The 14,185-nt window shown below is 38.0% G+C and overlaps 1 protein-coding gene across 1 annotated transcript in view; it reads right to left on the reverse strand.

Moving 5' to 3' along the window:
* Positions 1 to 1,974: 1,974 nt before the first annotated feature.
* Positions 1,975 to 14,185, reverse strand: part of ATXN10 (ataxin 10) — a 92,429-nt gene continuing 80,218 nt past the window's right edge. Inside the window, exon 11 of the mRNA XM_056516203.1 lies at positions 1,975 to 3,992. Within this exon, the coding sequence (XP_056372178.1) occupies positions 3,805 to 3,992 (188 nt within the window). The 3' untranslated portion in view covers positions 1,975 to 3,804. The remainder of the gene's footprint in view (positions 3,993 to 14,185) is intronic.

Raw genomic sequence — 14,185 nt, forward strand, 5'->3', positions numbered from 1 at the left:
CCCTCAGAGAAATCCATTAAGCCTAAACCCCCCCACGGGAATGGTTATGCCTTGGCCAAGCTGCAAGAGACTGGAACAGGCTCTCGATGTGGAAGGGCCTGTTGGCAGAGGGGGGGCAGCTCGTCAGGACCCTGGACAGCACCGCAGGGAGCCAGCGGCGCACACTTCATAAGGGGGACACAGGGAAAGAAGGAAGTGGGAAGTCCAGGGAATCACAGAATGGTTTGCGATGCAAGGGACCTTAGAGATCATCCAGTTCCAGGTCCCCTCTGCCATGGGCAGGGACACCTTCCACCATCCCAGGTTGCTCCGAGCCCCATCCAACCTGGCCTTGGACAGTGCCAGGGCTGGGGCAGCCACAGCTTCTATGGGCAACCTGTGCCAGGGCCTCAACAGCCTCACAGGGAAGAATTTCTTCCTCAAATGCATTCTTCTGTATTGCTCCATAAATACCCCCCATTTACTACAAAGAAGTCTAAACCAAGAAGACAGGGATTTCAAAGTCAATACAACCCAACGACACAGCTCAGGCTTGGTATAAAATCTGAGGGTAATTTTGGGTAGAACCTCACAGTTTTAGTACTTTGTCATTTGCAAATCAAGTGGACTGTTTTTTTTTGGATTCTCACTACACAAATGCTCACACCAACCTCAAAATACAAACTGACTGTTATATAAAGGTTGTGACACTGGCATTAATGGCCCTTGACTTTTTTTTTGGGGGGGGGGGGTGGGTGTATTTAAAAATGTATTTTACAAGCACTTAAGGCAAAAATAATTTAAATCATTAGAAGCATATTCAGAGCTTTGCAAACATTTCAGGTTATTTCTCACAATTTGCCAGAAATCTCTTTCAGAATCTATCCACTTACAATGAAAAACCAACTCCCTATTCTCTTTTAATAACAAATGGACCTTAAAAAAAAAAAAAAAAAAAAAAGAAAAAAATCTGATCACTATTGTTTGAAAGCACTCGAAAGCAATAAGATGGTCACAAGACTTGATTTGTCTGTTCTGCCCCTTTACAAACTCACTAAAGCTTGCTTTTTATGACTGATTGCTGTGCTGTATTAATCCCCAAGCATATAAAACGAGTCTATTGGAGACCGGGACTCCACTGGGAGAGGACAGGGAAGCTGTTGTCTTCCAAGAATTAATCCATCCTGGAAAATCAAAAGCCAGCCACTCACAATACAGTAATCAGCATGTTCTCCACTATGAAAGCCCTACGTTTCCCTTTTAGAAAACACAACTATTACTCCATTATGCACTAAAACACTCAACTTTTTTGTTATTATTTGGCTTATATTTATGGGTTTGTGTGTATTCCATTGGTGGGTATACAACCATCAAATTAAAAAAACCCCACCCAGTCTATTCCCCATTGCTTAAAAAGAAAAAGGGACTCCCACTGCTTTTTCCACAACCAAAGTTCTCTCTGGATTTGCTTACTGAGCAGGATTTTAACTCTTTATCACCCTAAATAAAAGGAAATTCTTTGCATTTTTTTCCTTATGCAGAAAGCCAAAAAAGTCCATTTTCTGTTCAGAATAATTTGATTTTTTAAAATCACTTTGTTAAATTATCTAACATGAGTTTTTCAAGTAGAGGCATTAAAGTAAGAGTGAATTTTTCTTATTACTCCATTAAGAACAACTTCACTTTATTTCAGATAGTATTACATTTGATGCTCCTTTGTTAGTAAAATTTTAGTTCTTTACTTTTTAAGTTAAATGATGCAGCCTTCCAAATAACTACTTTCCCCCCCACACCCTTTATTTAAGAGTAGAGTTTGTTTTGTTTTTTTCCATTTAGGTGCTAGAAATATGAATCTTCCATTGTGTTATGGAGATAATGATCAATACCCCAACAAACCCAGCTCTAAATCTTATCTGACAGTAATGAAAACGCTAAATGAATTCTGGCCTAAACACAATAATTAAGGCTTAAGGAAATAACTGAGAAGCCATGTGCTCAAGAAGTACCACAATCAAATTTCATTTCAGCCAGCAAAAGGCATCTACCTGTATCCAACAGCACCTGAACACAATTTTTAATACTCAACAAAATATTCCTGTCAAATTATTTTTTAAAAGCAAACAAATCAATTTGCTTATATTCATATTTACTCTTTGCTAAAGCAAAGAACACTTTTATCCTCTATTTATTTTTCAAGTAAAAAGGCACTAAAAGAAATAAGAGTTAGAGTCTTTGTTGCTATTGCCATTATCCTTTTCTGGACATTATTTATTTAATAAATGGCTGTAGACATGAGTTTTGTATCCTTGACTTTAAAACCAACAGGTGTCTAAAATCCCACCAGGTCAACTCCTTAGTCCCACCAGGTTGACATGGCAGACATCAACATCTTTCTGTTAACTTGAAATGCCCTCAGTGGTCCAGCTCTACTTACCATCAGATTTAAATAGTATGATGTGTTTCTCAGAGCTCAAAGCAATGTGTACTTTTTTCCATTTTTAAACAAAAAATTCAATTGAAGGAGCAAAAGCTCATGCACATGGATGAAGGTTTGTTCCACATAATGTGGAGTTTAAGGACATGAACTTGCCTTTCTATTTATGAATGAGATTAAATGCCAACAAGAATATGAGCATGTTAATTTTTCTGAGACCTCTGAGTTAAGAGGCGGCTGAAGATAATCCAACAACAGTAACCATACAGAAGTACCAGCAATATTAAGCTATAATTCCAGTTTTGCTTGTGCAGGGAGGATTACATTTTTTGGCTTCTAGGGCAAAGCTATGGCATGCACAGAGTTAATTGTGCCCTCCTCCCCCTGCCCCCCAGCTTCACCCCCCTTCTCCCTCATCTCATTCATGCCACATTCCACAGTGGCAGGGTCCAACAACAATATAGGAGGGTACCCAAAATGAAGAGGCAGGGCCTTCTATTCTTCTGCCTCTCTTGAATTAATTAACTGGAAATGAGTTTTGTCAATGTTTTGGAAAGGCAGAGGGGTGAAAAGAAACTGCTAGAATTAATCACAGTGAGAAACTACCTCTTCAGCAGTCTGCCAAAGTTCAGAAAACCCATGAGAAGTGCAAAATAAAAGGAAAGTGGGCTGACTTACCCTCCAAAGGAACAAATAAAATTCAAACAAACACCCGAGTCTCCAAAACAGAGACATGCCCCAGTGCAAAGGAATGCAGCATCTGTTGCCACAACAGCTTCAGCTTTGGTTTTAATATACTTGTCATGAAGAATGATAGGTATCAAGGTAGAAAAGACAGTTTACTAATACTTAAATACACAAAAGACACGTTGTGTTTAATTCACTAAATATTTAATTTATAACTTTAACTTTGATGCCTATATAAATAGAGATATTTAGGTCCCACAATTGAAAATTAGTAACTTTGCTTGTTTAGCCTTGACTCAGCACAGATCTTTTACATGAAGAAGGCAGCCTGCAAAGGAGCTCTTTCTTTCTAAAGTTTTTAAAATGATAGTTATCTCCAGGTTCAGCAAAGGAAATTATAACAAGTTGATACTGCACGTATGACATTCTTCTACTGATGAAAAAAGAAGTAATAAAATTCCAACCAACTGACAAGAAGGACATTTTTTCACAAGCTGATTTACCCAGGTACATAGAAAATACACAGGTGACCTTTTGTTTACAGCAAAGGGAGGCAGAAGCATCATCTGGCACTTTTTCTGTGAACAAACACAGTAATTTCAACAGACCGGCATTAGAACTGAAAAAACTGGTTGCTGAGCAAGGGAAAATATTTTACAAGAGAAACACATTTTTGATGACTTGACTACTGCTAGTATTTTTGCTCAGGAGGGTTTTTTCCTGACTGACCGCAGAATTAACTTGTCATCTCGTTGCTGTATCTCCAAGCCCATCCTCTCGAGGGCAGAGCTGTCCGCCAGCCCCTTCTGCTCCATCTGTGCAATCAGCGCCTGGTTCTGCTCGTTCTGTTCAGTGAGATTCCGGATCGCATAAACTGCCCACTGGCTCACAACTGTTGGGCAGAGTTAAGGATCATTTATTTATTTAAAGATTAAACATTGCTTATTTTGATTTATTACTGCATCCATCTCCCCCAGCCCTCCTGCAATTCCTTAGACTCAGAAACCTAGTAAAAACCAAGGGTTTGAAAAAGTAAGATGTTTACAAGTGCTGACACTGAACCTGCAAATACTTGCATATGAGGCAATTTAATTTTAAAAGAGGTATGCCCCTAAAATTCAGGCAAATTTACTAGGGTTTATGTTGAGTCAAAAAAACCCCAAGCAAACAAAAAATCCCAAACCAAATGAACGACAGGCATTAAAAGACATACTGTTATAAATCAAAATTACAGTCAATTGTAATGTTCTAATGATCTTCCTAGTGAATTTAAGTGAAAAATAAGTCAGTTCTTTATGATCTGAACACTTCAACTACACTTCCAAGCACTACACTGGCAAACAAAATAAGCTGTACAACATGTACAGGAAAGATTACTATTACTTTCATTGCAAAAGCTGAAGAGATGTAGAAAAAGACAACCAGGTTAATATATGAAAATAGCACAAATAATGTCAGAGACCCTTAAACTTCTTTGACGTCTAATAATACCTAAACTCAGTCCTTTATGCCTGGATGCTTTTACACACGTGCAGGAGACCAGACACTATGATCACTGGCAGGGAGCTCCCGCTGATGTTTAAATGGGCACAAGCTGCAACTCATTCACCTCCCAAGGTGGTCCCTTGAGGCCAGGATTGAGGCACATGTCAGGGATATAGACAAAGGATTTAAATTCCCAGGATTATCAGCCAGGCATCTTCCAAGCAAACTACAGTGTTCATTTTATGAAGTGTCAGAGATGTTGGTCCCAATTCTGCAGCTGAAAAGTTGTTATGATATAATCTTTCCCCAAGTTACCCATACAGGAGCCAAGCCTTTCTGAATCACGAGTGGTTTGCCTGCAGGGCACCAATTATTTACTACATGTAGCTTCACATCCAGTAGAAGAATATTCATAATTTACTCATCTTCTTGACGTCTTTTGGGTTGGAGAGCATCTAAGCACAGAGCTAAATGTTCTTGTGGGCATTTGCCAGGGGGCGACAGGAGGGGAAAACTCAGACAGAGGGGAACTTCAGACAAAACAACAGAAGAGAGGAACTGGACTTAAACAATCTTACACAACCTCAACAGACAGATAGGTTTAGATGAAGAGTAGCTTGGACACAAATGGAAGGGAACAGCCCTGCATTGGCATGTGTCAGTAAAACAGCTTTTTCGTAGCAGTTTATATTTCTTCTCGAACAAGAAGTCCAGAATTGAAAATCAAAAATAATTAAGCGTTAACTACTATGGAGCCTCTTTTTTTTTTTTTTTTTTTTCCTGATAGAGTGCTTAGCCTTTGTCAGGAACCATGCTGCACACCTTCTTAATTCAAAAAAATTCCAGTGTGAGGTAATGACAGAGGAGAGAAATTAAGACCAAAATAAATTATGCATCACATCAAAGCTTTAACACATGAACACAACAGAGAATATCAATATATTGTCTTCTGTCAGCATATCACTACTACAATTAAGTAAAAACACAAGTGCCAAGCTACATTTAAGTTACATAAACGTGGTATTTGCACTAAAGATTATATTTATATTTGAGTGTTTTATATACTGATGCTGAAGATAATAAAATCATATATGTGCAGACTCTCAGTCATCAGAACTAATGGTGAGAACAGATCTCAGACCAGCAAAGCATGCAAGTTGGTGAATGCAGATAAACCAAGGCTGACACAGGTCTTTTCCAGGTCTAATTTAGGGCACGTCACAAGTGCCAAAAAGTAACATGAAGTTCTCCCAGTGGACTGTGAAAAACATCCTACCACCCTCCCTGGCTCAGCTCCTGGGATGAGAAACAGACTTTTCTTGTTGTGTTCTCAAAACACGGCTTCTGCATAAAATATGGCACTTTCATAAAAGCGTATTTTCTACAATATTACCAGCAATTTTCAGAGTGACACCTCTCAACCACATAAAGTGCCACACAGACAAAAAATGTACTCTCAAAACTTTTATGTGTATTAGCCTTGGGAGTGATCCTGCTAGTATAGTCTTTATGTCCTTCAACACAAACCCGCTGCTAAACCCCATGGCAAAAACTCTTTTCCTATTACCAGATCCATTCATGCTTACATAATATCTAAAACATCCCCATTATCTTATGAACTCTATCACCATTGTGGCATTTATCATTACTGACTACTGTAGCTGAAGCTGCAAAATGGTTTCAATAACATTTTCACTCCTTCAGAAACCCCTTTCTGTGTGGAGGTTTTCCATTGTGACCACACCATGAATATTCATGATTCCCTTGTTCGAATGCTGGGGAAGGATGAGGCCTTTGGGCAGCTGGGAGCAGACCCTGGCAGACTTGAGTGTCTGCGGAGATTAAAGCCAGTCCCCAGCTAATACTCACATTACCCTCTTGCTCCTCTCCAAAGACAGAGACACAGAGAGAAAATTAAACATATTCGAGAGTCTCTAATCCTACCTACACTTTAGCCACTTTATTGTACGCTCAGCTTTAGAAAGAGAGCTTCTAAAGTTGCCATAGTTACTACTAATACGAGCGTGAGCCTGTTTGTTGTGAAACTGCACCAAAGAGAAGCAACACAGCAAGAACCACAGAGCTGATTGCACAGACTCATCTACATATTTCCAACTGGGCATATTACACTCTCAAATAAATTAATATTATAGAAACAGTGAAGATTACGGTATTCTGTCACAGGGAAGATGACATACAAAAGGAAGAAAACAATTAATTTTATTTTGCAGAAGCCTCATCACTAGACTATCTGTACTTAGGGACTGAAAACAAACATTTCTGTGCATTTATAGCAACGCGTTTCCAAAATCCTTCAGTACTGCATGCTTTGTGATTCCCATGCTATTTTGACATATACATATAACAACACTGAATCAACATGCCCTGTCTTCCATACTTAAGCAACATCCTCATTCCACAATTTAAAATTTAAAAGCTTCCTCTGGGTCATAACTTTGATTACAGGGAAAGGGGAACACAAAGAGAAAGGAAGAAAGGTGGAGAAAACTGTCCCTTAAAGATGAAAAGTGTTACTATCTGTAAGCCATGAAAATCTATGCCACTAAATCCTGTTTAAGTTTTGCCACTGACTGAAAAGGGAATTTTTCACAATTTTCCCAGTTCTTTTCACTTGTATTCTGCTACAAGAGGTTGCTGGAGTCAATGCAAGAGCACAGTGACTGGTTTGTAAGCTTAATGGGGTGTGAAAATACAACGATGTCCTGCCAGGAACCACTAACCAATACTGCTGGAGAGGACATACAGACCATTTCTCAGGGAGAGCATTCCACCTTCTCATTCTTAGTCCAATTGGAACTTGACATTATTGACAAGCCCACTGCAGCCAGCAGGACCCCAAAGAATTGTTCTATAAAGCAATTTTGATTTATGGATGACGGAGAACAGAAAAAAAATTATTAATGAGGTTGGAAGCTGATGAATTAGATTAAAGGCAATGCACAAGTATTCTTGGAAGTATGTTATATGTTGCTTGAAAAAGGCAAGTTTTAGAAGCTTATTATTAATAGAGGATACTGAAGGGATGACAAGGAGAATGAAATACATACATCTGTTTCCCTAAGTCCCCTTCATAGTTATTAATACTGAAGGATCTCGAAATATAACATTCTTATTGGAATTTGATTTATTACATAGTGTAGGGACTTCTTTCTTTTTTAATTAGACTGTTTCCTGCACTACAGTCATTTTCTATAACTAAATTATTACTTAGGAACTTTCTTCCTTACAAGTAATTAGGTCATGCAGAAGAGGGTTATCTTTGCCCAATCCCATTACCTCATTTAAATCAAAATTTTTATCATTTAAATAGCAAATACATTCTAATCAAATACATGAAGAGATACAGAACTTTATTAAGTTGGAACACTTGTCAAATGGGCTGTTTATGTAATCCCTTTCTTAAAGTCATCCAATTTTTCTAAGAGCTACCCTGAAACAGGTCTGTAGGACTAAAAAGAGGTAATGAAAATAAAATACTTGTATTGTACAATAATTATATTTCTTTCTGGCCTACAACAAGTAATCCAATTACCACTAGAACATCTGCAGACTGGAATAAAATACTGACACATCACTTAGAGTCACTTCCACTTGCAGACCTGACCAGATGGCACTGAAAAGACATAAATAATTTTTCTTTCCAGTCTTTCAGTCCTTTCAAGCATTTTTGTTTCACAGCACCTTGAAGATAATTCCTCCCACCACTAAAGGAGGTCTCTAGACAACTACATAGCTGTTCCTCACAGTTTGGAGCTGTGATGCACCACACGTAAACAGGACTTTGGACCCTCACAAAGAGCCAAACTTCTTACAAAGCTTTACAGGTTTCTTTCTGTTGAGGGTTTTAGTAGTTTAATGAAGTTCTAGAAGCTGTAGAAAATCAGACCAATTTCTTACAACTCGTCTATATTTTTATGACTGCTACCTGGGATTAAGATATTACCAAAAATAATAGAAAATGTAACAAATTAAATGTTTTATCTTTATTTACTTACTTATTTTCCAGAAGCTGATTTATATTTTCAGAATTAATGCTTTAGACTCTGTTTATTCTTGGCATTGAATTACCAGCACCAGAAAACATCAGGAATTCATCCTATATAAACTTAAAATATTTTGCCGAGAAGATAGGAAAAAAAAAGGCTAGAATATTTCAGTTGCCTGTCTTTTCATTTATTCCACAGCTGTTCTTATCACCTATGATTGCAGTCACCACATTCTGGGTTTAAAAGCTAGAAATGGGCAGTACTGTACAAGCTTGGAATGTCCTTTCCTGCGTGCTCTGCTTGACATCACCCTCACAGAGCTGGCACAGCACAAGCCATCTAGTCTACAAGCCTCCAAAATACAGAGGCACCACTGGATGCTGGCAGAGCATTTATTTATTCCTGATCACACTTTGTAGGGATAAGATTTGTAACACTGGGGAAGTGAAAGCAGATGTTTCTGCCACAGGCAACTCTCACTGGGTCCAAGGGACCTGACAGAAGTTTGGACCATCCGGTACCAAACAAGGTTCCATCTCCACCACAGCGTGGCAGCAGAGCTTCACTGGACAGCACATGTGGCATGAGAAGCTTGCAGCCAGCCCTTCCACTCCCCACCTGCAGCCCTTCCCAAAGGAAACTGCTTCCACAAAATATTCTTATAAAGACAGAAAGTCTATCCCCAAAAACTTGAACTGGGGTTTGCAGGTAGAATTTTGCCCTGCAGAACACAGCTTTGACAGAGATTTTAAACTACACCACCTCACAACAGAGAAATGGGCAAAACCATTTGGTTTAAAGGCAATGAAACAGCTTCAATACTAGGGCAATATTATCTGTAATTCACAGCCCACAGACAACAGGAAACATCCACCGCACAAAATAATTGTATGTTAAATATTTTTTCCAGTTCTAAAGCCCTCACTATCCTCCCACACCAGTAGTGTTCCCCTTGCAAACAAACACCATCCTTCTGGCTACTTGCATTTATCTCACTCTCTGAGCAGTCTACCCATGATCTGCAATGATGAATCCATTTCTTGAAGTGTGCCTTGTGGGACACAGGCTTCTTTAAAGTGGGATTTACACCTTCTGTAAAACCAGCACACAGACATGTTAAACCTCATGGATGACTTTCAGTGACACTTCTTCTACTACATATATACAAATATACTTTGAAGGCCAGAATGGACTATCACACATCTTTTACCCAACTCTTCTGCATAAACACAGAGGACCAAACATCAGCTCCTCTTGAAATCAAGCCTCTAAATTCTGCTTCATGCACAAGATGCTTTCACGCCTTTTCTCTGAAAAACTTCCAGTGTTGAACTGGAAGATTTTGCTGTGTCCCTAAATAAAGTGTCCTAGTGGGTAAATACCTCACTCATTAACAGCCTGTGATTTATTTCTGGCTTAGATTTGATTAGAATTGTTTCCAAACATGGCTTTTCAGCATAGATTTAAAAACCCCCACAATTCCCAGATCATAACCAGCATTTTGTAAAGTGTTTTTTGTATGAACTAAAGAGAGAAACCAAGGGAGATATTCCAAAATTTGCATAATTTTTTAATCTCTTTTCTCAATTCATTTTCAGCATCCTTTTTGAAGGACAGGCGCCAGAATATTGACAGCCAGGGCAGATCATGAGGCTCATTTGAGTTCAGAGGCTTCCCTTTTTTTAAACGACATCCTCAGGTAGCTAAATGGTTCTATGTAGCTATGTTCATGTAGCTATATTCATTAAATGGGGTTTACTACTTCAGAAATTTGAAATTTAATGGGACATTCCTTACCTAGTCACATAGGAATTTTTCTCCCTAGATCACTGGCATTTTTAGATTAACAGTTCTGAGCAGTATCATGCACCCAGATTGCTATTAGTCTTTAATGCCTGCCAACTAAACATTTAATCTATATTCTATGTGCAGCCTTTCATGTTCTGTGGGACTTAAAACTCAATGCCATCTTAGCATACTATGAACTAAAACAAAAAATTTGGGTCTAGCACTTCAGAGCTACAAAAGTAATAGGACACGTTTAACTCTGTCAGGCTATTTTTATTATAATGTCTCTTTTGCCAAAACTTACAGAACTTTCAAAAAAAATTAAGCCATAACCTCCAGCTTGTTTTCCTTTTCCCTTTCTTCAGACTTGTAATACTAGCTTAAAACCAAGAATATGACACATTCATTTTTTGCTGCTTAAGCTGCCAATATTTTAAACTTATGACTTACATTTTTAATAGAAACCCATAATTTATGAGCAGCTACAGATCATCTGGTTTTAAAACAGAAAGAATCACAGTCTTGATCGATATCTCAAACTAGCACTTCACAGTTAGAATATTCAGTTCTTTCTGTCCCTTCTTTTACAGTAATGCCATTTTAAGAGTTCATAAATAAATCTATTAGCTGTCTGTAAGAGGTACCAGAGTTAGAAGGCTGATATGTTAAAAAGCTTCAACTGCTGTTACCTTACTGTTAAAAACGCCTTACCTTATCTTCCCTTCCCAAGTACAGAAAAAAATGCAACATTTCATGAAGTTGAAACTCACGTATCAAATTATTATTAACACCTACCACAAACACTGAGATGAAAAGCAACTAAGGACAGGGTGATGGTAACTGTTTTCACAAACTGATCATAAGGAAGGCTGTAGTCATTTTAAGATTCCTGTGACATGGAAAGAAAGAGGCTCCACCTTTACACAGAAACATATTAATGTGTTTTCATATGCACACATGTAGAAGTAAATGCATTTCCTAAAATGCTTTAAAATGGCAATTACAGGAGTCAAAATTTTCAGAAATTTGGCACTACACTTAAAAAGCCAATCTAATTCATGCCTGAGATGTGGTCAAGCTAATTACAATTCACCACTTTAAGACAGATGATGAGCTGAGCTGACACAATTTGCACTGAAGCTCTTTCTCTGTTTAGAAATGTTAGCGATTCATCCATTTACATAAATTGAACAAGGATTTGAGGCCATCTTATCTTTGAGCACAGTACATGTGTGTTTTATTGATTCAGGGTCTCTAAGTAACTTATGCAGCATACCTTCCCCCCCTGCTGCATATGGTTATTTCAAATGTCACTTTATGACAAATAATCAAAACACTGAAGGTAAATGAAACTCCAGTTCCACGGTCACAGACACCAAATGATGCCCAGTGTACATCCAGAAATAACAACCATTTAATAAATGGGTGTTTTGAAAGATGCAACTAAATTATAACCAACTATTTGTTTAGCAAAATAGCTATTAGCCACAATTCTGTCTACAATTTCAGGGAATGGCTGCATGTCCTTGAGGAAATCTCCACACTCCAAGAGAAAGAACTGCAAATAAATCCTGAGTGAGGAAAGAAAGGTGAGTTTTTAGAAACCATTTGCAAATCAAAAGAACAAAGTTTAATGAAAATATCTGAGGAAGTGAGAGCAAACAATTTAAGGCTCACGAAGGAGCTACACAGGAGAACACATTTCACCAGCTGAAGATAAAACTGTTTTAATTACAGTGATCAAAAATGGGGCAACAGAAAAATGTCAGAATAAAGATATTATTCAAAGCATTGGTCAGATGACATCCAACTATTTGTTGGAGGCATGCACAAGAAATAATGTCAAGAAGACAGACTGAAATATGATAAGGTGGTTGTAGAAGGCATTCCATTCTCAACAATATTTCTGAACCACTCCTAGCTTTACTTAAAAAAACCAAAAATCGTTGGCTCTCAAATTTCTAGTGCTCCGTCTCAGCCCAGAGGGGAATTTTTCAAAAGTAAGTCTACAGAAAAATCAAGGAAGCTGTTTGAGCTATAAAAGCAGTGAAATATTATATATTTTCTTTTTTTCTTTATTTTTTTAGAGTGCGTCTGATAACTAAAGATCTGCTTTCTTTCAAGAATTCAAGCCTGTCATGGATTTAAATCCACCGAGAGGATTAGAGAAGAGGACAAATATGACAATATTTGGTTTAGAAATAGAGTTATTAACTTTAATTCCTCACATTTACATGCATGAGTTGGTGCCTACAGAGATTACTTCTCACAAGGGATTAGAAATATTAGAATGTAACATTTGAAAGAGCCTTTTGGTATCCTGTATAGCTCTCTTAGATTTCCTCCAGCTTTAAGAGGGACCCTGTACATCATATGCTTCTTAATGGTGATAGCTCAGTAGAAATGAGATACTGAAGAATAGATTCATATTCACATCTCTGCAAATCTGTGTTAATATTTTACAAGCTCTCAAGGAACTCATTACTAACACCACCCCCCCCCCCCCCACCCAACTTTGAAGTTCAGTATTTTTAACCTATTTTAAGCAATTTCAGTACTTTAATCATCCTGTAGATACTCTAAAAAAAAAAAAAAAAAAAAAAAAAAAAAAAAAGAAAGATTTTTAGGTATTATACAATCAGCAACCTGAAATATACCATTAGAATTTGTAACTCCGTTAAATGATAAAACACAAAGTGTGATCTATGGTCACTTCTGGAAAAAGGCTAAGTGCTTTAATTTCTCAGGGTATCTCTTTCTGTACTGCACACTACATTCTTTCTGCCCTCTTAAGTATTTTTCATATGAGGAGAATGTTGCATTTGACAGAAAAGTTTTCCTGGGGAAGAGTGTGGAAGACAGAATTAGTAATGTAGACCATCCCACAAGAAAACTTCATAGTTTTGTTTTCATTCTGAAATAAACATTTTCTGGCAATAAATAGTTGAGAATTGCAGTCTTTGTGTCAGAATTTGAATCTACCAAGTATGCTTAATGAAGTATGTTTTTCCCCTGGTTCTCCATGTTTAGCTGAGTTTTGCCCCGAAGAGTTTGCAGCATCCAGAAAAGATAAGCAATGAGTTAAGACATGGAAGTTGTGTTATCCCAACTCTTCGGATGTGCAGCCAAGGTTAAGCGAGATGTAAAACAAGATTATGTTACTCCTGTGCCCTTTCCAACGCGGAGCAGTACTCAGCTCCTCCCCCTTTGGAGCTTTATAATAATCCCACTCAGGACACTTTAGGAAATATACTGAAAAGTCTACTTGGAGTGGAATTGAGACCTCTTTGGTCAATTAATGTTGATATAAGAAAAGACTGGGTAATATGGCAATGTTTCTTTCAAGAGTGTAAAAAATACCCTTGATAGATAGTGACAGTAGGAACTGGTAGGCAGGAGACCTTCCCAACTACAACCAAAAGTGGTGTTTGAAAACAGCTGTTTGGCTGAATCCTCTTGGGAATCACTTCAGAAACTAGCCTGCTAAAGGCCCACCCTGATACAACACAGAGGGATTCCCTTCTAAACCCATACAGGCCCCTTGTCTGCCTTAGCCACTAACAAAACAAAGCTACAAAGAATTCACAGCAACTTGCAGAACAGGGCAGGATTTCGTCTACTGAATAAGGTGAAAGCAGTAAGCTCCTCTCAGACTGCTCTTGCACAGTGAATAACCACACTTATACCTGTTCCAGCTTCTTGTCTGATCAGTTCTTCTCTGTACCTTACAATTACCTTCAGAGAGTTTCAAAGCAGGAATCCTCCACTCTCTCCACTCTATAAAAATAATTCTTAGCACACAGGA

The sequence above is a fragment of the Oenanthe melanoleuca genome, chromosome 1A, assembly GCF_029582105.1.
Source record: "Oenanthe melanoleuca isolate GR-GAL-2019-014 chromosome 1A, OMel1.0, whole genome shotgun sequence".
In the NCBI taxonomy this organism is placed as follows: domain Eukaryota; kingdom Metazoa; phylum Chordata; class Aves; order Passeriformes; family Muscicapidae; genus Oenanthe; species Oenanthe melanoleuca.